This window comes from Aphelocoma coerulescens, chromosome 4 (assembly GCF_041296385.1).
Source record: "Aphelocoma coerulescens isolate FSJ_1873_10779 chromosome 4, UR_Acoe_1.0, whole genome shotgun sequence".
Classification (NCBI taxonomy): domain Eukaryota; kingdom Metazoa; phylum Chordata; class Aves; order Passeriformes; family Corvidae; genus Aphelocoma; species Aphelocoma coerulescens.
The window spans coordinates 29,070,733-29,091,468 of record NC_091017.1 but is presented as its reverse complement, the minus strand read 5'-3'; the positions used below and the strand labels follow the sequence as shown (position 1 = coordinate 29,091,468).

Here is a 20,736-nt window from a genome sequence, read left to right as displayed (position 1 = left end):
ACAGGATGAATCTGAGGGAGGAATACAGTTCTCGTTCGTGCTTCCTTTTCTATGCATTCAAGTTACAGCCCCAAACCTGGTATTGATTTTAATCCTTACGGTCTTTTAATTCATGATCTCTGGTATGAAGGAACACAAAATGACCTCTTCATGGCTATGTTTCTTCTCCAAACCAGGAGAATCATTAAATTTAACCAGTTTGATTTTATAGCTGTATGCAATCCTTTCAATTGAAGAGAACCCCTTTTCAGAGGCCTAGCTGACTAGGCTACAGCTGAATAGGTTTTTTGGTATCCAGACTGAGGATAAAAATGCAGACAGCTCCTTGAATGTGTGTTCCTTTTGCAAAGAAATTTGTGTTTCTTTTCTTGCTGGTGGAGAGGAACATAACCTTAAAACAAGTCTTGTTGAAAGAGCTGGGAAACTCCAGTGCATCTCACACTTTCATGCTTTTACTTGCTGCATCCTACAGTATTGCCTTAAGCAGGGGAGTGATTTGCTTCACTGTAATTTGAAGTCACAACCATGATCATCAGCTCCCGAGATGAAGAGGCTGCTTCATGCCACACAGCTGTCATTATGGCTCTCCTTAGGTCAATGGTGTGGCATGATTGATGTCAAACCTGGCCATCCTTACATTTGGCCGCCTTATCTCCTGTGTTGTTTCTATTGCTTTTGCTGTTGTTTTTTTCCCTCCATCTCCTGTTAAAGGAGGGTGCTGATACCTCTGCAGCTCAAGAAGCCCAGTAGCTGAACAAGGGTACATTTATTGTAGATCAACACTAGCTAGTGTATTGAAAAACAGGCTTCCAGCTAATTGGGAAAAAAGTTTCTGAATCTGCTCAGAGCTTGCCACCACCATTGGATTTTTATAAGCGCCCTCCTCATTTATAACACTGTTTCCTTTTCTATTTGTGGGGGGTTTTTTAAAGGTCGAGTTAACCTGAAGCCTGCAGCGCCTTTATGAGTCTGCATTTGCCAAAGGCTGATGCAATGCTTGCAGTGTTGACAGTGGCTGTAGAAACTGGGATAGAGACCCACGGAAGCAAGGGGACAGCCTTGGTACTGATCTCCAGTGGGGCTGGGAACATCTGCTGAGCTTGGCCATGGGGAGTTTAAAGGAGAGAAGTCTCTTGGGCTTGATAACAGCAGTAAGTGTAGTTGTGTAAATGCAGTTGTCAGGCCCTTTGCAATTAAATACGAATCTCATGGGTTGTAACCGCACAGTGTATTTTCCCTAATAAATAAGAACTACACAATGTGCAGCAGCACAATGCAGAGCTTGTTACACAGAGTTCCCTCTCTCCTGAAGGGCCAGCGTTAGGGACTTGGCTCAGCGCTTCTGCCCGGCACGGTGGCATCAAGACTTTAAGAGAACTGAGCATTGAATGCACATGGAGAAATAGTTATCACTAGTATGTTCCTGATCGTTGTAACGACGTGAAGGGTTTACCTTAAAGCAAAGAATCCCGGGTTCTGGGGGTGGGGGGTTTTAATGAATTGCAAGAGAACACGGGAAAAAAATGGGTGGCTGAAGCCCCCTGGTGGCAGCAGAGCGCACTGCATGCTGCCGGCAAACGGCCACCAAATTGCACTTTTAATAGTTACTTTTGGTTTTTCAGTGTGCCATATTTACTTCTATTTTTTAACACAGAGAAACAATTTTTAGGCTAAAATACCTCATGATGTACTAATTGTTCACAAGGAATTGTTTTCTTACTAGAAACAGGAATATTCCATCATTTATTTTTCATGTCTTGTTTTGCAAAGCTGTGCAGAAAAATGAGAGAGGGGATTCTGTTCGCCACCATTATTATTAGTATTTGCATTGCAGGAAAAAAAATAGACAAGGAAGCGGAAGACTTCTAAGGTAATGGTTTTACCGCATTTATATCTGTGCCCAAGAATGCCTGAGAGGAAAGGTACACAGTCAATAGTGTCTGATGCTGTGGTGTAGTATTTAACTTGGGGGTGGGAGATGCTACGGAGGGAGGAGCTAGATGGTTGGTTTTGTGGTTATTAGCCATGAGGTTTTGGTCAAATTGCTAAGACCTTGAGAATCATTTTCAAATGCTACGACCTAAGATACAGCAGTATGAACATATGTTAGAACAGATTCCCTTTGTGCTTAGAATTTATCTTAATAGTATATATTCACAACTATTGTAAATTAGTACAGAGCTCTCCTAGGAAAAAGGTGAGGACCTAGGGGATAGCTCCATGCAGGGTAACGTAGTCGTGGCTTTTTTCAGAATTTCTGTGTTGCACTAGTTTCAGAATTTGTTTGAAGTGTAGCTTTTGTCAAAATCTACCTATTTACTCTTGTGACAAAGTTTTGTCATTACTTCAGGTATGAATAGCAGCTGATGAAGTTGAATAAAGCAATTAATTTTGGTGTTTAGTCACATAGTTGGCTTGTCACTGTCATCAGTCTGTAATACTCTTCCACATTTTGCTGTTGCACAAGTTTTTTACCAAGCAAGAGAAGGTGGTGAATATCTTCCAGAATGCTGTTGTATGTTATTCTTTAACAATGAAATAAATAAAAAAAAAATTAAAAAAAAAAAAAAAAAAAAAAGGAATGGTCTTTAAAAAAAAATTTAGGTCTTTATAAGTAGATACACTTTGCTTTTGGATGTTGTGCAAACCAGTGCTTGCAGAGGAAAAGATACAAAAAAGACCTGAAATGGCTGAGGGGGAGTGGACAGAACGAGGAAGAGTAGAAAGTTAAATGGAATTTCTCTGGGTGACATGAGATTTGTTGTTGTTTTGGGTGCACTTTGGAAGCCTGTTACTGGTGATCTGGTACAAATTCCTGATTGCTTACTCACAGAAACTCCTCTTTAAGGCTATCAGTCCTTAGAGTAAATGGTAACTTTTGTCAAAATACATAGTTATGGTAAGTTTCTTTACAAAGATGGTAAGGTTGATACTTCCAAGGCTGTAAAACAAAATGTGCTGAAAATGCAGTCTTCTGCCCTTTCTTTTTCTTATTTTAGATTCAGAGATTACTGAAGACTATAGGTATGATCTAGTCAGGCCTCTATGCTATCTTCTGAATAAGCTCTAGTTAACAGCTGAGTTTCAAAAACTTTTGTTCAGCTGAACTTTTTTATGAATATCAATAGGATACTTAAGAGCAAATAAAAATAAGGGAGGGTAGAGATTTTTTTTCCCTGATTAGGTGAGTTTCTATTGCAGAGAGTATTCTATACTTTGTCAGCATTTTCTACACTTCCTAAGGAACAATTTCAGGGTGAAAAAAAATAGTTGTGGGATTTTGAGGATATGTATGTGTCTTGGGGTGTGTATGGCACTGAACATATCCCACCATATTCAATGCTGATCCCTTAAACTGTTCTGGAATTGTAAATGTCTCACTTTTGTTTGGAGTAGCTGTGGAGCAATACAATTTTACAGATTAAAAAGGAAAACATTCACTGTAACATGTTGTTGGTTTGTTTGGTTTTTTTCAGTTCTTCAAGGATCTTATGCATAGCATATGAGGTTTTGCAAGGTTTACAATATATGAATAAACATGGAATGGTTCACCGAGCACTCTCCCCTTGCAATATTCTTTTGGATCGAAAGGTACAGCTACAGAAATAAATCTATGGGTTTGTTTGCTGCTAACAAGTGCCATGCTGTGTCATAGGTGGAGACTGGATGGTCACAGTCCTTCCAGTAGGGAAAAAAATTGCATATCTGGAAAGGTGTTGGTTTTATTTTTTTAAAACTACAGTTTTCCTCCATTTGCCATGTTTCAAATGTATTTCAGAATTTATTTTTCTATTTTCCTCTATCCCAAAACACACTGTTTCTCCCTTTTCTTCTCAAAGTGGTAATGTAAGTCTACTTGTCATCATTGTAATTAGTTACAAGACCTTCCTAGCTGTTTGAATAGAAAAATACTTCTTACAGCTAATTACCTTCAATAATATTTCTTGTGTTCCACAGTGCTATGATACTTGACTTTTAAGATATCAAGATAGGTTTTTGTTCATGTTAAATTATTCAAATTTAAGTATCTGTTCTGTTATCACAGACTATTGAGTTGGCAGTGTGGAATATAATTTCTGCTCATAAAAGTTGAGAGAAATTAATATATACTATTGTACTTGGAGCAGTTCCTTCATCAGAACCAACAGCTAAAGAGTTTAACCTGTCTGCATAACTCCTCTATCCATCCTTTTTTTACTCAGTTTAGGTAGAATAATTAGATCTTCCCTGTGGAAGGCAAAGAGAAAGAAGAGGACAAAAATAAGGAAAAAGTATATTTTTATATGGTTGTAAACAAATGAAAATCATAATAATGCTCCAACATGCAAAAGTACTCTAGGATTTTAAGATACTCCTAAAATCACTGAAAGAACAGAAGAGGGCTGTAAGACAATAAACTTTTAAGCTCTCCCCTGCCCTTAGAAAGCTTTCTGATATAGCCTTCTCTGTTGCACCATCTGGAGGCTGGCTGAGTGCAATTCAAAATCCAGCAGAAATAAGGCTTCAGTTTAACTTCTGTGCCTAACTTTTTGTCCTTAGCTTTCTGTCTTCACAAATAAAAAGAAAGTACCTAGGAAAACGTTAAGGAGAGCAAGATAGTAGTGAGTTGATGGGAGGTCTACAGAAGCAAGGCTTGGTAAAGGGAAGAGTTGAGGGAATAGTGGAGCTCCCTAATCATGTTTAGGGAGCTCTAGGAGTCAAACAGGATTTTGAACAGTTTTCAAAGAGGAAAAATGTTCAGTGGAGTATTTAAGCCTTTTCAATTACTGAAAATACACTGTAACTTAAAAAGTTATGATGTTTTCCAAACAAAATGATTTACTTAATACTCTTAAGAAGTAAAAACATTAGAAATAAGCACCTCTTTAACTTGCAGTGAACTTCTGCATAATAGATGAGACAGAAATGTAAAAGGGTGCTTTTTATGGGTTTCTGTCCTCTGACAGCTAATGCAGTTTGAAATTATTTTTGAATTTTTTTTAACTTTTTAAACTTAAACACAGATTCTTCCAATGTTGGATTCTGCTGCTCTTGATCGCTTATTTTTCTTTTTTCAGGGACACGTGAAGTTGGCAAAATTCGGACTCTACCATATGACTGCTCAAGGTGTTGATGTTGATTTTCCTATAGGGTAAGGATTTAGCTACACTATAGAAATGTATCAGAGATGTATTTTTTCAGGAAATATATGATGTTTAGAGCACCCCTTATACAGAAGCTTCTGATAATCTCACTAAAGAGGTTGTCATCTGACTAGGTGAGATGAATGAAAAATTGAGAAGGGGTACCATGCCAGCATGTTATCACAAGTCTGTGATGTCAGTCTTTATTCCCTAGATTTGCTTTCAGATACTGATTGTTCCCTATGACTTGGATTCCTAATTTCAAATCTAGGAAAATGCACAACCAGTACTTTACTATTGCCCACCAATGTACGTTTTCTGTCTCTCTATAATTTTATGATTTATTTTCAAGTGATTGTACTGTACTACAAACCAGTGCTTTGTTGCAGTAAGGTTTTTGTCACTTTTGGGTTTTTTGAGGTGTCATGTCATTTTCAAATGAAATACGGAGCTGATTCTTAAATACGTGGCCAAAAGAAACTGATGTTTCCTTTCAAAACATGGCTGTAGATTTTTTTAGGTCTTATAGTGAATTGTTAACAAAAAGAAAAATGATAATACTATTTTAAAATTATCTAGTAGAAGGTAATAGATGTCCTTAACGCTTTTTGTTACTTTTTTTTTGCAAAGTCAAAAGTTATTTAATGGGAATACACTATCGGTGGAGAAGAATACTGCCACCATCCCCAAGTATGAGTCCAGGATACATTTATTTAATATACTAATGCAGAAACTCAGTGTATGTTTTCCCTAAGACATGTAAACATACTACTTTTAAAGATGAGGTTTCCTTTCACAAAAAGACAGAACTAGTGATTGGGATTTGACGTTTTATGTAATAAACACTATGCTGGAGTGAAACTTTGCTGCCATGTGTAGATTTTGACTGAATAAAATAGTCAGTATTCTGGTTTCTCAGAATGCCAAATTATTCTGATTATGTAATAGGAACACTTTTTGGACCAACAGGATGGTATCTAATGTTGCTGCATCTTTCTAGGTACCCATCATATCTGGCACCTGAAGTGATTGCACAGGGAATAGGCAAACCAAGTGATCACACTCAGTGTGAGAAACCTCTGCCTTCCGGCCCTAAATCAGACCTGTGGTCTCTTGGTGTAATATTATTTGAGCTTTGCATGGTATGTAAAAGAATAGTTCTCTTGATTTTGACTCTGGGGGAATAGTTTCATTAACTTGATTGTTCTTGAGCATGGGGTTAATGACACCTTTTCCCATCACCCAACCTCAGATATCAGAATATGTTAGCACTCCTACCTGGGCAGTACTGGTTGTTCAAGGAATAGGATGCTTGGTATATGTGTTAACCATGGAGGATAGTTGCCTGTGGAGCCACAAGAATTTGACTGCATTCCATTTAAGAGAAGTTATCGATACATTTTTACTGTATCATGGCGTGAAATGTTTCTGCCATAGTTGGGGTAAATAAGGTTTTTTGTTCTGACAGGTACTTTTGATATGTCTAAAATTGGCATGTAGAAGCTTGTTTCACTGGTTTTGTATATAGATGGGATACAATGTTACGTAAATATTTTTATGTAGTAGCTGTTTCTTTCAAATTCAACTGTAATTTGACTTTGTTTTTTGTTTAGGGGAGAAAATTATTTCAGAGTTTGGAGATAGCAGAAAGATTGAAATTTATACTTATGTTAGGTAAGTAGCACAAAATCACTTTTTCAAATTTCCAAGCAGCTCTATGATTAGAGCTTTACAGACTAATCAGCTTATTATGCTCAGACCTAAAGCACTTCACCTTTGTCATCTTTCATCTACAGATTTAAATAGGCATTTGTAGCATGTTGCTTCTCTAGGGAAAGTACAGAGCTGGATGCTGGGGAAAAAAACTTGGGAAGGGCTGGGGGTGTGTTACAGTAAGGGTGAACTATTAACAGAAAGAAAAGAAAAAAGGAAAGGAAAAGGGAAGGGAAGGGGAAAAGGGAAAAGGGAAAGAAGGGTGCTCCAGAACGATGGTCGTTTTCATGGTTATTTGTTGGTTTGTGTTGCAGGGGGTTTCTGAAATGAGTTAGGAATTTATGCCACTGAAGAAAGCTGTCCCCACACTAGCAGTGCCTGTGTAGTAATGGCCAAGCAGGGCGAAGCAGGACTCAAATAAGAAGACGGAAATAAAGAGAGCTGAGAAGTGTTTAGTGAACCCAGGATTTTGTCTGTGGTTTCACCTTCAAACTATAAAATATCACTGTACATGTGGAATTTTTGCTTAATGTAGATGAGTCAGAAGTGGGACTATTCTTGTGGCTTTTAAAACTTGATTTCTGGTGGTGTTTATGTATAAACCATGGGAAGGGGAAAGGCATGAATTTGCAATTGGAAGCTTTAACAGTAAGTTATTACTATCTGGAGCAAATAGCAATACTGCTAAAATTAATTGCTGTCAGGAGAAACATTTTTTTCATTCAGCAGTTAGTGCTTGAGTGCTGAAATTCTGACTGTTTTGGGGATTTGGTAACAAGGCTTCCTGAAGCATCTTCATCCACTTCAATCTGAATGAAAGTTGTTGGTTTATCCGCTGAAAAGCATTCATATCATGACTTGGAAATTATTTATTCAGTAAAGTAATGACAGGAAGTTCTAAAATACTGCTAGTATTATCTGCAAGGAGCAACAGAGGGAAAAATGACCTCAAGATTCATGTAGGTACCCTTAAGTTCTTCCAAGGATTTTTTTTTTAAATTTTTTTATTTATGAGCTGAAAGACTGTTTTACTTTATTTGGCAGAGACTGACACTCTGGATTTACTAGGCCAGTAAAAAGATTTTCACTCTTAGCTTAGATGTGCTACTTAACTTTCCTAGGCTTCTGTCTGCATAGGTTATAATAATTTTCATTTCGGATTTTGATAATTCATTTTCAAGTGATGTGGCATTGTCAATAAAAGCCAAAATTAAGTGTTTTTTATTGGAGTGGATATTTATCTGATATCCTGTTTAATTGGTATCACTTTATTAATAATCTTTACCTTTTTATTGCTCTGTTTGTTTTTCAAAGGCTGTGTAGATGATATTGTAACTGTATTGGCCGAAGAACATGGTTGCCTTGATATTATTAAGGTTTGTGAAACTAGTTTGCTCTTCCATGCTGTCTTATCCAGAATATTTTATTATTGTTGCATAGTATTTCACATATATATTTTTTTTAATTCACTTGGTCACTTACTGTATTGCAATCTGATGAAAAATTTTGAAGTCCAATCTGCATATCTTAGATCCTTTCAAATATCCAGTACTGGCAATATTCTTTCCTAAAATTGCTGTCAGTTTCAGTAAATGTTAATGCTTTCTGGGTAGTTTAATAAGTTAAAAATTTTCTTTAACGTTTTGGTGGTTAAGTATTTTTCTTCCAGAAATTAAGTCTTCTATCTGGTCCACTTTATACATTCTGATATTGTAGATTTTTATAGTTCAACTTTTCCTTAACCACAAAAATAATCATTGAATTTTAGTGTCTTTATTTTTGGGACATTATGTGAAAGGGTTCTGATTGTTAGCAGAAGGAATTTGCCAGGTACTGCATTGTTTCTGGCAGGGTACAGAGTATCTAAATTAAAAAATAAGTAAAAAGCTGCACACATTGCAAATTTTTCAGACTTTTTTTCCCCTAAATCAAATGTAGGATTGGAAGGTGAGAAGAATTGCTTCCCCAGAATTTTGGTCTCACACAGCTAACCTCACATGCGTAGGTGTGAAATTGTATTGCCCTCAAAGGAATAGCCTGTATGTTAAAAGTTAAGTATGAGCCAAGTGACTTGCTGAATTAAGACAGTAATAAACAGACCTCCTCCATATTTTTCTTATGTTCCAGGACCTTTCTGAAACTGCCATAGCTCTACTGAGGAAATGCCTTATGTTCCAGCCTTCTAAGAGGCAAGTATTCAGTCCAAGGGCCTAGTAAACTCTGTGGGTTACTGTGAAATTAGAAGAACTGTTGCTGAACCTTTTTTTGGAATACTGACATTTGGACTACCTATAAGAAATTCCCAGTTTTCTGCTTTTCAGTGTGCAAACGAGAAGAATTAGAGGTCTGAATTTGGGCTGTAAACAGACTAGTATGTTATGCTGCATGAATTGAAAAACATTGGTAGACATTTTTCGCTATTAAAATTTCTGAAATCCAATATAATTTATTGTAACTTGCTGATATTTGTTACTGGGGACCTTTTTGCTAAAATGCAACATTTTTGGGAGCACTTTGCTCTAATTGTTTTATCCTCTTCTCTTAATTTAAGGCCAACTCCAGAGGAATTGCTACATGACAGTTTGTTCAGTGAAGTATCCTCACTATATCCTCCCTTCCACAAACCTGCTGGTCTATTCTCATCTTCTCCAAGGTGTGCTAATTTAACACTTCCTGAAGACATAAGTCAATTATGTAAAGGTAAAAGCAGGTAGTGGGATAAATGTCATTGGAGGGGGAAGGAAAATAAAATGTTATTGCATTTTCTCTCCAAAAAATTATTCACAGAGACTATTAAATGTTACAACACTACATTAACACTATAAGTTGTTCAACAGACAGAGATATGGGCAAACATTTTGAGGGATGTGTGCAAATCAGAGGAGTCAAATCTTAATTTTGTGCTTCAGCCTCAGGGTAAAAATAACATTAGTCTTCAAGTCCATGTTGCAAAAGCAGTGTTATCTTTTATCTTTAGAATTTGGACATATGCAGGTATAAGGTCATTTTTTTTTTCACTTACTGGTAATTGGATTCTGCTAGGTCATAGCATCAGATGATTTTTGGAAGTACTGGAAAACAAAGTTTTTGTAAAAGAGGTCACATTCTGGATTAAAATATACTTCTAAGTTTAAACTAGAGTATGTTGAAAATGCTACCTCTACTAAATCCTCATTAGTTTTTTCTTATGAACTTGGAGATGTTTAGAAAATCTCACTTAGACAAAGATTTTATACCTTGTTAGAATGAGTATGGTATGTGAAGGGAAGAGAGATTATAACTACTCAGTAGGAATCACGTGTTTCTTATTTTAAGTCTTAGTGCTGTGTACAAAACACTGTTTTGTTTTGTTTTGTTTTGTTTTGTTTTGTTTTGTTTTGTTTTGTTTAAAAACACACAGGAAGCAAAAGTCCACACTTCAGTGTATTCATGTGAGGGGTTCATGGCAAACTGCAGAAATATCTGCTTTTTAAATTACTTCTTTCCTTAAATCTCCTTAAAGAGTACTTGCAAAGGAAAGATCCCTTTTCCTGTAACTTCACATTAAGGTTATGACCTTTCAAGCAGAATAATTTTTTTTTCAATAGTATGTGTTCAGACTTGTAGAAAGAAATACAGACTACCTAAAAGGCTGTAATTTACTTTTTTGTCATTTCTCCCAACAGATGAAGATAATGATTACCTAGCAGAAAGATCAATTGAAGAGGTTTATTATCTCTGGTGTTTGGCTGGAGGAGACTTGGAGAAAGAACTCGTCAACAAGGAAATCATTCGATCAAAGCCACCTGTCTGCACACTTCCCAAGTAAGGATGGAGAAGCAATTTAAGGACAAGGAGGGAGAAATGAAGGATGGATGGATGGATGGATGCTAGTGACAGCAAGACAACATACTTAGTTTAAGTACCTGTATATGTGAAAAATACTGAAAATGGCATTCTTTAACAGCAGGAAATTCCACTTCCCCTCTTACCCAATTTAGTTCATTATTTGAATGCCTTGTATCTGTCACCTACTTACTGCTTTCTGAAATTTGGAAAGATGCTGGTGAAGTGAAAAATACTGAATGGAAGTCCCTAAATTTTGCACTCTTTCCAATAGAATTGAGTTTTAGTAATAATGTCTCACTGTGCTTCAGAGGGATATTTGTAATTGTGATTTAATTCGTTATGTTGCAAATTCTCACATTCTGAATTCTCTTTCACAGAGCAGCAGTAGTTAATGGACAACCCAGTTATTCAGCAGATCAGCTGACTATTTTTTTTCAAAATGCTTCATTTTATGACTTAGAACTCTGTAACACCATTGTAGTGATTGCTACTTTTATCTTACTGCGGCACATGTTGCAATTTTATGTAGTACATTCATGTGTTAATCCTAAGACCTGATCTTAGTAGCATAATTATGTGCCCATACATATCAATTTACTGTTTCTGTTTAAAAAACAGATGAAGTATGTGTACAGCCAAAATGCAATATCATTATTAAAAAAAAAAAAGGATATAGATTTTAAGTGTTATTTTGGTATCAAAATTAGTGTTAGATTTTTGAGGGATTACTTATTTCTTTGCCCATAGGTGAATGCAGGTACTTTTGAATTATGAGGGAAAAATATTTTCCACCTTACTGTCTATCTTGAAGATGAGGAATTAATTTTAAAAATGCAGTCTAACTCTTAAGTGACACTGAGAATGCTAGCTTAAATTCTGAAAATCGGTTTCATGTGGTCTACTTTAAAAATATCATGTAATGGAAAATTTGTGTACTCTCTGTCTTGGATGCATTTGTGTCCTTAGATGGACTGCAACAGAAAAGGTCGGACTTTTGCTTGGGGTTTTTTGTCGTGATGAGAACTGGCTGTCATATGATAATAATATTTTATTTTTGCTTTTCACAATAAATGACAGTCCTGGTCTGTGCCAGATCAAGGAATAAAAGGGAATATTAATCCCATGTCTCATAACTCTTCCTTTGTGTGCAAAGCAATGTTACAGAAAACCTGAAATGTGCCATTTTACAAAAAAAGCTGTCTGAATAATTTAAGGTGATTGTGCATTCCCTTGATAGCAGGTTTCATGCCATGCAGAGTTAGTACAGTATAGTTCTAAGACCTAACACTTTGTTTTAAAGAGGAAACTGCTCGATGTAAGAAATTTTTTTCCTAGCTCAAGTCCTGTGTTATAAAATGACCTGATTCTTTTTTCTTCTCCTTTTTGAAGCTTTTTGTTAGAAGATGGTGAGAGCTTTGGGCAAGGACGAGATAGAAGTTCCCTCCTAGATGACACAACTGTGACTTTGTCTCTGTGCCAGCTCCGAAACGTAAGAGGAGTATCGTTCATTTCTTATGTTCTTCTCTGCAGAAACATTTGTTTAAAGGGAATATGTAACAGCAGCTCCTGCTGCTGTTTCTACCAATGGAAGTGTCACTGATTCCAAGAGAACACTTCTTGGTGTCCAACTCAGATTCTGGTTTGTGCTATTAAATTGCTTTGTCTGCAGAAGTTTACTAAATTAGATTTATCTTCTGTCCCTCCATTTCCTTTTTCTGTTACCTGCTTTGTTCCAGTGTAGTGCAAATAGTTCTGTAGTACCTGGTATTCTCCACAGTTGCTAAAAAGTGTCTTCTGTATGCTTTAATTACTGTCTGTCAATGGCTTACATTATCTAAAAGAAAAATCAACTCAGTTCAGTTTCAACTCCTCAAAAGCTTTATACTTAATGTTGGATACCAAGTTTCCAGTACTTGATTACTAATCTTTGGAATATATATCTATGAAACAGCTAGTTCAAAAGAGCTCTTCAAAGCATTTTGCAAAAATGCTGTAATGCAGTTTTTGTCTGTCAGTTTTTTTAAAAAACCCTTTCCGTATGATTACAGAGATAGTACAAAAAAGGTGACTCCTGACTCTGCCACCTTATTTTTGGATATAGTGTGTCAAACACTGTGTAAACACATTTCTTCAGTAGAACTTTGCACTACTTCACACAAAAGCATCAAGGTAGACCAAAGAACTGGGTTATTTCTTTCACTAGGTCAGTAGGGCTTGTGAGGCAGAAGAGAGGTTAAAAATATGCAACAACTATTGTCAACATAATACACACTGCAGCTCCTACTGTTGTTCTTACTAGAGGGCAGCTTTTTCAGGCTTTTTTTAAACATTTTGATCTGTAATTTTGGATATTGCTGCCTACTTCTATAAATACAACAGGAAATAATTGTATACTGAAGTTTCATTTTGGGGAAGGTGCAGGCCTGAACCTTGCAGTGTTAGTTGAAATAAATTTTTGAGCTTGCGCAATTTTTCAAACACCTTTTATAGAGCAAAGCATGATGCTTATAATTAAAAGAGGAGCAGTACTGAATGAACTGAGAATGAACTCTTCTGTCAGCCCCAAGAGAACAGGCTGTGTGCCGTGTGCCTGCAAGTTAAGGGTTGAACTGCAAAACAGAGCACTGCAGGGAGCATGGTATTAAACATTAATCATGCACCATAAAATGTCTGAAAACTTCAGTCAAAAATCCAGCCATGTTTGTCTGTCACCTTTGCTGAGTGTTTTTCCTAAAAGGATTTCAAGTTTGCATAACTCTTGAACTGACTGGCACCATAAAAGTAAGTTGTGCATTTGCTTTGCAGCTACTTGGATAGGAAGTCCATGTAGAAAAATGAGGAAACAAAGAAGAACTATGTAATATTATTGATGTGTTAATCCATCGTCGATATAAACTGGTTTTTGTGTGGAAATAGGTTTATGGATTATATGCATTATCTTCAGGTGGGAGAACTTCCATCAACTCCAAAAGCCTGTATTAGCAAAAGTTTGTAGTGTTGAAGGCTGTATGCTTCATTGCTGGAGAAGGACTGAGCTAATGCTTAGGTCTCAAGGCAAGCTACTGAATTTGGCAAATGAATTGCTGATTAATAGTTTTTGTATTCCACTAAGATTTCCACTTGAATTCTGGGCAGCATTCTGATAATGAATTATTTTTCTTCCTCATTCCAGAGATTGAAGGATGTTGGTGGAGAAGCATTTTATCCATTGCTCGAAGATGAGTATGTGTATCAATTTGTACATCTGTAACTCACTGAATTTTGAGTTACTAATTTTATTTGAGTGGCACACTGCACAGCAGTGCACAGCAGACACAACTGCTTCCCAAAAGCAAAACTAACATGTCTTTGTTTGGCTCTAAAATTTGAGAGCTGATGGCACTCTGCACTTAAGGCCCTGATACCAAACTGAGAATCTTAGCCTCTGTCCTAGCAACCAATTGTTTGTGCTGAATATTCACAATTATCCATTTATACTTGTTTCTGGCTCAGAAATATTTCATGGGGTACTAATTTTTTTTCATTGATCTGTTTTTCTTGCTGTTCACTATTACTATCCTTTTTTTTTTCTAGCCAGCCAGCTTTACCTCATTCCAACAGTAGCAATGAGCTCTCTGCAGCTGCTACTCTTCCTCTCATCATCAGGGAGAGGGACACAGAGTACCAGCTAAATAGAATTGTCCTGTTTGACAGGCTGTTGAAGGTATGGAATCCTTGTGATGCTGGATAATTGGATTCGGTCTGTTAATTGGAAGATTTTGAAAGACCAAGTAATTGTAAAAGGAAGCAGAGATGCAAGAGACCACAGTGGGAAAGGGGGAAGAAAACCATTCAGAAGTATAAGAAGATTGAAAATAAAAATAGAACAAATTATTCTCAGTACTGATAAATTTAAAAGTAGATTTTAAAGTATGCACTTGAAAATAGAGCTGCTGCTAGTACTGGTTATTTACTGATGAAAACAACTTTACATCCTTCATTTCATAACAGACTAAGCTGTTATAGATATAAATATGCCTGTAACATTTCTGCATTTCCAAGCAGTAAAGTAGTTGAAAACATGGCAGTGCCATGTTATAAATGTGAGGTTTATATTGGGGAAAGGAATAGCAGCCCCTAATTTCCATATATGCAGAAAGATGGATTCCTCTTTAAGAATGAGTGAGCTGATGCACATTATCAAGTATAAACTAGAAATGTTTAATAAAACCAAGATGGATACACAGTATGAAAGGAGACATAAAATGAAGAAAAAACTTGTAATATGAAGTTGCATTAGTATATCTATCCAGTAGAGCACATGAATGCATTTATGAGAAAGAGTGGATATCTTAACATCAAACAGTAGTCCTTTATCCAGGCCTTCCAGTTAGGAATTAAATACACTTTTTGGGAAATTTGTATTCACTGTTCAGGCTGTTTCACTTGGGGAAAGACTGTCCCAGCTTTGGTATTTGAATTGTCTCAGTTACATGGTAACATTTTTTGCAGTTAATCTCTTCTCTTTGAAGGCCTACCCATACAAAAAAAACCAAATTTGGAAAGAAGCCAGGGTCGACATCCCTCCCCTTCTGAGAGGCATAACCTGGGCTGCCTTGTTGGGTGTTGAGGTAAGGGCATTTGGAGAAGTTCCAGTACTGACCGGGGATGCAGTGGGATAGGAATGGTGTTGACAAGGAAGGTGGAATGGGTTTAAAATTTGGCAGGTAGAGTTACTGGAATTTCAAACAAAATGAATCATGAAATTGTGCAAATAAAGACAATGTTCTGACAAACTTGCTTCTTGTCTGTAAGGTTATTTGATTTCAGAAAGCCTATGTAGACTTGACTGCCTTTAATTTCAATTATGGGGTGGAAAATAATATCCTGACATTTGGTAGTTAACAGGGGTTCTTTGTTTTGATTTTTAATATTTTTGACAAATGCAGTTGACAGCCCTTCTGCTCCAGGCAGCAATAATTGGACAAAACAGGAGAAAACACATGAAAGGTATTTTTCTCACCTACCAATCAATACACTTCCCAGAAAGAATGGAGAATAAATAAATCAAATACAGTCCGTTTGGACAATGGAATGTGCCAGAAATGAGGGCTCCTCACAGAGTTGCTGGACTACCTAGCCTTTGGATTTACTTTGCTTGCAATCCTGCAGCAGCAGAGCAAAGAGATTCTTAGAGATAACACATCCCAGGTTATTCAGGAGATTTAGCTTAGGATGTGGTCTTCTGAGTGCTATATAATATAAACAGCAAAGAAAGCTGTAAAGGTAAAGAAAAAAATGCTGGTCAGGACTGTAGCCTGAGTCTGAAGAAATGAGTCAATTCTCATGTTTCAGCAACTTGTCATCTGTATGGGTGTCATCTGTATGGGTGTTTTCCTGTCCCATAACATTAAAATGAACTTGTTAGCATGCCTGCCTTGGGATTTATGCAAGGACAGGCTATTTAAGTCATCTGTATTGGCAATATCAATTAACAGGCAGCTGGATTGAGTGCCTTTACAGAGATGGTGCTGAAAGCCACTTGCCATTGGCTGAGGTAAGCACTGGATTTAAACTGAGAGCATCTCTTGACTTGAAAATGGGAAACTACAAAGTACATAGGTTTCTGCATGAACAACTGAAAATCACTGAAAATCATGCTGAGGAGATCTATAGAAAAGTCTGTATGTCCTGAGTTAGTAATGGAATAAAGATGTTTTTGTTAAAATTAAGCTGTCAGAATTTTCTGTTGTTCTGTTAACTAAAGTTCTTAACAAAACAGTCAACTTCTGCATATCAGCATGTACATTGTCATATGCACTTGTGTTGGTAAGGGCTTTCTAAACTCAAATATTCTTCTTCCACATTTAGGGTGCCATAGAAGCAAAATATGATGCCATTGATAAAGACACACCGATTCCTACAGACAGACAAGTAAGACTTACGGTGTTACCAAATACTGTCACTTGAAGATCTTTCCCCCCCATCACTTGCCTATTACAGCACACATGGTAGATAATAACAATATGGTTCTCCTTGCCCTCTAGCCTTATGCTGTAGCAAGAATCTTGCAAAACAGATTGGCACAAGTACTTTAACTCAACTTTCAACATGGGGAAGCTGAAATCCTTTTTTACTTTATAATCGCTGTTTCTGTAGCAGCAGCAGTGTAGTGAACAATATTAATGATTTATTGTTAAAACTCCTGGGTTTATAGAATGCTTGTTGTGCCTGTTGGACCTAGTACCAGGTAATGCAGAAAAGGAAAAAAAAATCTCTATTTTTTAAAGTTTGACAGGTCTGTTAGGTCCCATGTCAGTTTTGGTTTTGAGAGTGATGGAGGAAGCAGATTGTGTATGATGGTGATCTGACCTCCATATTTTGGCTGACTTCCACCTCTAGTGTTGCAAAATTGCTGTAGTACTACCCCACTCATCCCCATTTCTCTTTATATGCTTGGCTGTGGTGCAGATTGAAGTTGACATTCCTCGTTGCCATCAGTATGATGAATTGCTGTCATCACCAGAGGGTCATGCAAAGTTTCGACGTGTATTGAAGGCCTGGGTTGTTTCCCATCCTAATTTGGTGTACTGGCAAGGTGAGTTTGACCATAGTTGGCAAGGGCAGATAATTGAATGGAAAGCTTTGACTTAAAAGTACCTCCTGCTTTTCACCCCCACAATAAGCCTTTTTTTGAGTGCTTTCCTCTGTTTCCTTTAAAGAATGAATCTGTGGGTTATTGCAAATTTAAATCTTAATAATTTATATTTAATTTGTAATAAAAATTTGGTTTTTATTTGTTATTTATTTGTTTTATATTCAGTCTTCATAACTTTCAGTCATTTTATTTCAAAAACAAAAGTCTGTTCCTTGCTATTAAGCTCCAAGATAATACTGCAAAAGTTACTGACTTCTTGGGATGGTAATTGGCATTTCTTGGATGCCTTGGCAAAATAATCAATTTAGCATTATAGCTGAACAATTTGAAATCCTTGCTGTTTTCATGCATTGATTTCACAGTTGTTCTCACCATTACTTGTGAAGCCCTGACAATGCAGAACCAGTATCTAGTGTGCAGATTTTTGTTATAAATTAATGACTTTTGCATTAAAATAAATGAGCTCTTTGTGCTGTTTCTTCATGGCTCTTGGCTCTTTAGGTCTTGACTCTCTTTGTGCACCGTTTCTCTACTTGAATTTTAACAATGAAGGTGAGTACCTTTTTCTGCAGTGACTGAGGAGAAGCACAGTCTCTGGTCTGTATCTACGTGCAGACAGATGTGTGCATCCACTTAGAGATGGAAAGTTTGTGTATCTACAAAGGAATTTTAAAGTTCCTGTTGCCACTGGTCAAAATAAATGGTTGGGTTTTGAAAACTGCCTGTGGTGTACTGCTCTTCAAGCAGGTGTTCAAATACTGTTTATTGCCAAGTACAGTAATGATATATAACAAAAAGCACAAATAACCTTGAATAGAAAATAGCAAGAAATGCTGCTGTAGTACTTGAATTGTAGTTCAGCCTTGCTTATGGTGAATGTATTATTTGGTAACCTAAGTGTTAAACTGTCAGACCAGCTTTATTCAGAAAAGCTGATGGTAGTTTTAAATGCTTGAAAGTTTATCAGATCAGCTTTACATATATGATCTTTATCTTCTTAGAATGTGATTTGTTCAAAACAGTGTAGTCCAAGCTTTTATTGTCTTGTACTTGGCTTTCTTTATATAAGGTCTTTGTGGGGGAAAACTAGTTTCTTAGGTCAATGACTTCTGTTATACCTACTGTACATGCAATCATTTTTGTGTATAGATTAATTTTTTATGCTTATTATCTGGTTAATAATGAACTTTTTTAGGTGTCATTAAATTGTGCCTCTGTCCCTGCATCTGTTTTTCTAATTCTTTCAGCTCTGGCATATGCCTGCATGTCTGCTTTTATTCCAAAGTATTTATATAACTTCTTTCTGAAGGATAATTCTCATGTTATTCAAGGTAAGTCACGTTATTTGGTGTAGTTCTAAGAGAAGTAGAATTATTTCTGGATACATAAATACACTTTTTTAAGGGGTTGCAAAATTGGGACACAGTTAAAATCATGTAACTGTGCAAGAAAATTTGGAACAAAATAAGTGGTTAAAGATTCAGGTAGGAGCAAAAATCCAGATGTGCGTGCACACACACACACAGAAAAATGTTCTATGTAAAATCCAAGGTAAGAGTCAGTCCGTCCTGCAAAGTTGTGAAAGCAGTGAATAGTCTTTCCTAGTGTTTTCTAAGTCTGTTAAGACTTAGCCTTCAAGGGATCAAAGTCATCCTGTTAGAGGAGCTGGTGGGACAGCAAGGGAAAATGAAGAGGAGCAGTACAAACTAGAGGTTCCTCAGAAAATGAAAGTTATGGTATTCAGGAAAATAGGGATTCAAGGGGAATTTCTTATTGAGCAGAAGATGATGTTATTCAATACAGGACAGGAGTTGGAGAATCCTGAAGAATAATGTTCCATAATTCAGCCTTCAGCAAGTATGTAGGTAACTTAGAGAAATGAAAACAATGGCTAGGAATGTCTGTTCTTATTGAAAATTAATTTTAAATTTCATTAAAACATGAAATAGGAATTGTCTCGACCTAGGAAGTCAGCTTGGCACAGTCTGTATTGGGAAGATAATTTGTCTTCCAGACAGTTTTTAAAAATCAAAAGTTACGAATGTTTATTGAATACTGAGTATCAGCATGGCTTGCTGTCTTTGTATTTCTTTTAAAGAAATTCTTTTGTATATTTCTTGTGAAACTCATCAACTTTAAACAGTGTCTGTCATTTTTTGTCTTCAAGAAATGTAATTAAGAACTAATCAAGAAAACTAATTAGATGTAAAAGCATTTACATGTTAGATAATTGGGAGAGAGCTAATGTAAGGAGAGAATACAGGGGTTAGGAGAGTTTTTGTATCAAAGACAATGGGTAAGAAGTGTTATAAACTGAATAAAATAATAGGAAAAATTATTCTAGAACATGTTTGCATCCTTTTGTCTGTAAAGAAAGATCTCTCGCAGTAAAGGTCTAAAGAGGAAGAGAATAAATATGTTGCTCTGGAGACAGGTAATTCAGACTTCAAAATTAATAGCTTGGTAAAGATTTTCTCAAGAGGTTATACTTTCCATAAAATAATACTTGTGCTCTCCAGGGTTTCCTGATGTTATTCCTAAGGAGCTTTGCAAAAATATGTATCAGCCAAAGTTAGAAACACAGGTCAGTAGGATTCTGTGAACCCAAGGTAGTGTAGGCGTTCCTGAGTTCCTGGTCTGCATCTGACATCATGAAGGACTCAGGGAGAGTGGACCCTTTAGGATTGTTTCAGTATTCTAATTAATCCTTTCTAGGGTTGTACATCAAATAACGATGTATAAATACAGGTTTAAAGGAAAATTCTGTGCAATTCCCCTGCCTTTTTAAGGTAGAGGAAAGGGTTAAGAATGTGTAATTTAACTACCCACTGCAATTTTAGCTGCTTTGTGTTTTCTGTGTAGATATAAGCTGTGTGGAGCACTGAGATGGCAGCATGTTCCAGAAACAGAGTTTGCCTTCTCTGTTGCTCCCCAGGACTAGCTGTCCCTGCCCTAATTACTCTGTTCTTGGGAACGTGGAGGAAAAGGAATTGCCATCTGTTACAAAACTGCAATGCTATTGCTTCTTCTTCTTTCTTCTCATAGAGTATGTGACAGTGTGGACAAAATGGAGAGGGGCAGAACAGAGAGAGAAACCTGTTACTGTCCCGTGTTCTGCTGTCTGCTTCTCTTCCAATTAAAAGCAAGTTATTTCGACAACTTAATGAAATTGTACCCATCAACCTAATAGGCCAGGCTGAAGATGTAATAAATTTTATCTTTTATAGTGGGTGTTTCTCCTGGCTGGTTACAAAACAGTTTTTAACTTTGCATGTCAAGCATACATCACAACCTAAGTGTGAGCCAAGTAAAATCTTCTTAAAAATCCAAATTGAGAAGAGCTAAAGAAGGAAAACTAAATGTTTCTTCCTCTGTATTGAATGTAATGGTAACAAGGAGTAGAGTGGTGGTACTCGCTGTTTTATTGTAGGTTTA

The 20,736-nt window shown here is 36.5% G+C and overlaps 1 protein-coding gene across 3 annotated transcripts in view; it reads left to right on the top strand.

Moving 5' to 3' along the window:
- The window catches only part of TBCK (TBC1 domain containing kinase), a 94,634-nt gene that overhangs the window by 19,657 nt on the left and 54,241 nt on the right, over window positions 1-20,736 (top strand). For all 3 annotated transcript variants that reach the window (XM_069013298.1, XM_069013296.1, XM_069013297.1), the window contains exons 4-19: window positions 3,477-3,591; window positions 5,058-5,131; window positions 6,124-6,265; window positions 6,737-6,797; window positions 8,151-8,212; window positions 8,964-9,025; window positions 9,388-9,536; window positions 10,502-10,640; window positions 12,054-12,153; window positions 13,837-13,886; window positions 14,238-14,367; window positions 15,176-15,274; window positions 16,515-16,577; window positions 17,115-17,241; window positions 17,803-17,853; window positions 18,549-18,632. In XM_069013298.1, coding sequence (XP_068869399.1) covers window positions 3,477-3,591; window positions 5,058-5,131; window positions 6,124-6,265; window positions 6,737-6,797; window positions 8,151-8,212; window positions 8,964-9,025; window positions 9,388-9,536; window positions 10,502-10,640; window positions 12,054-12,153; window positions 13,837-13,886; window positions 14,238-14,367; window positions 15,176-15,274; window positions 16,515-16,577; window positions 17,115-17,241; window positions 17,803-17,853; window positions 18,549-18,632 — 1,508 coding nt within the window. The remainder of the gene's footprint in view (window positions 1-3,476; window positions 3,592-5,057; window positions 5,132-6,123; window positions 6,266-6,736; window positions 6,798-8,150; window positions 8,213-8,963; window positions 9,026-9,387; window positions 9,537-10,501; window positions 10,641-12,053; window positions 12,154-13,836; window positions 13,887-14,237; window positions 14,368-15,175; window positions 15,275-16,514; window positions 16,578-17,114; window positions 17,242-17,802; window positions 17,854-18,548; window positions 18,633-20,736) is intronic.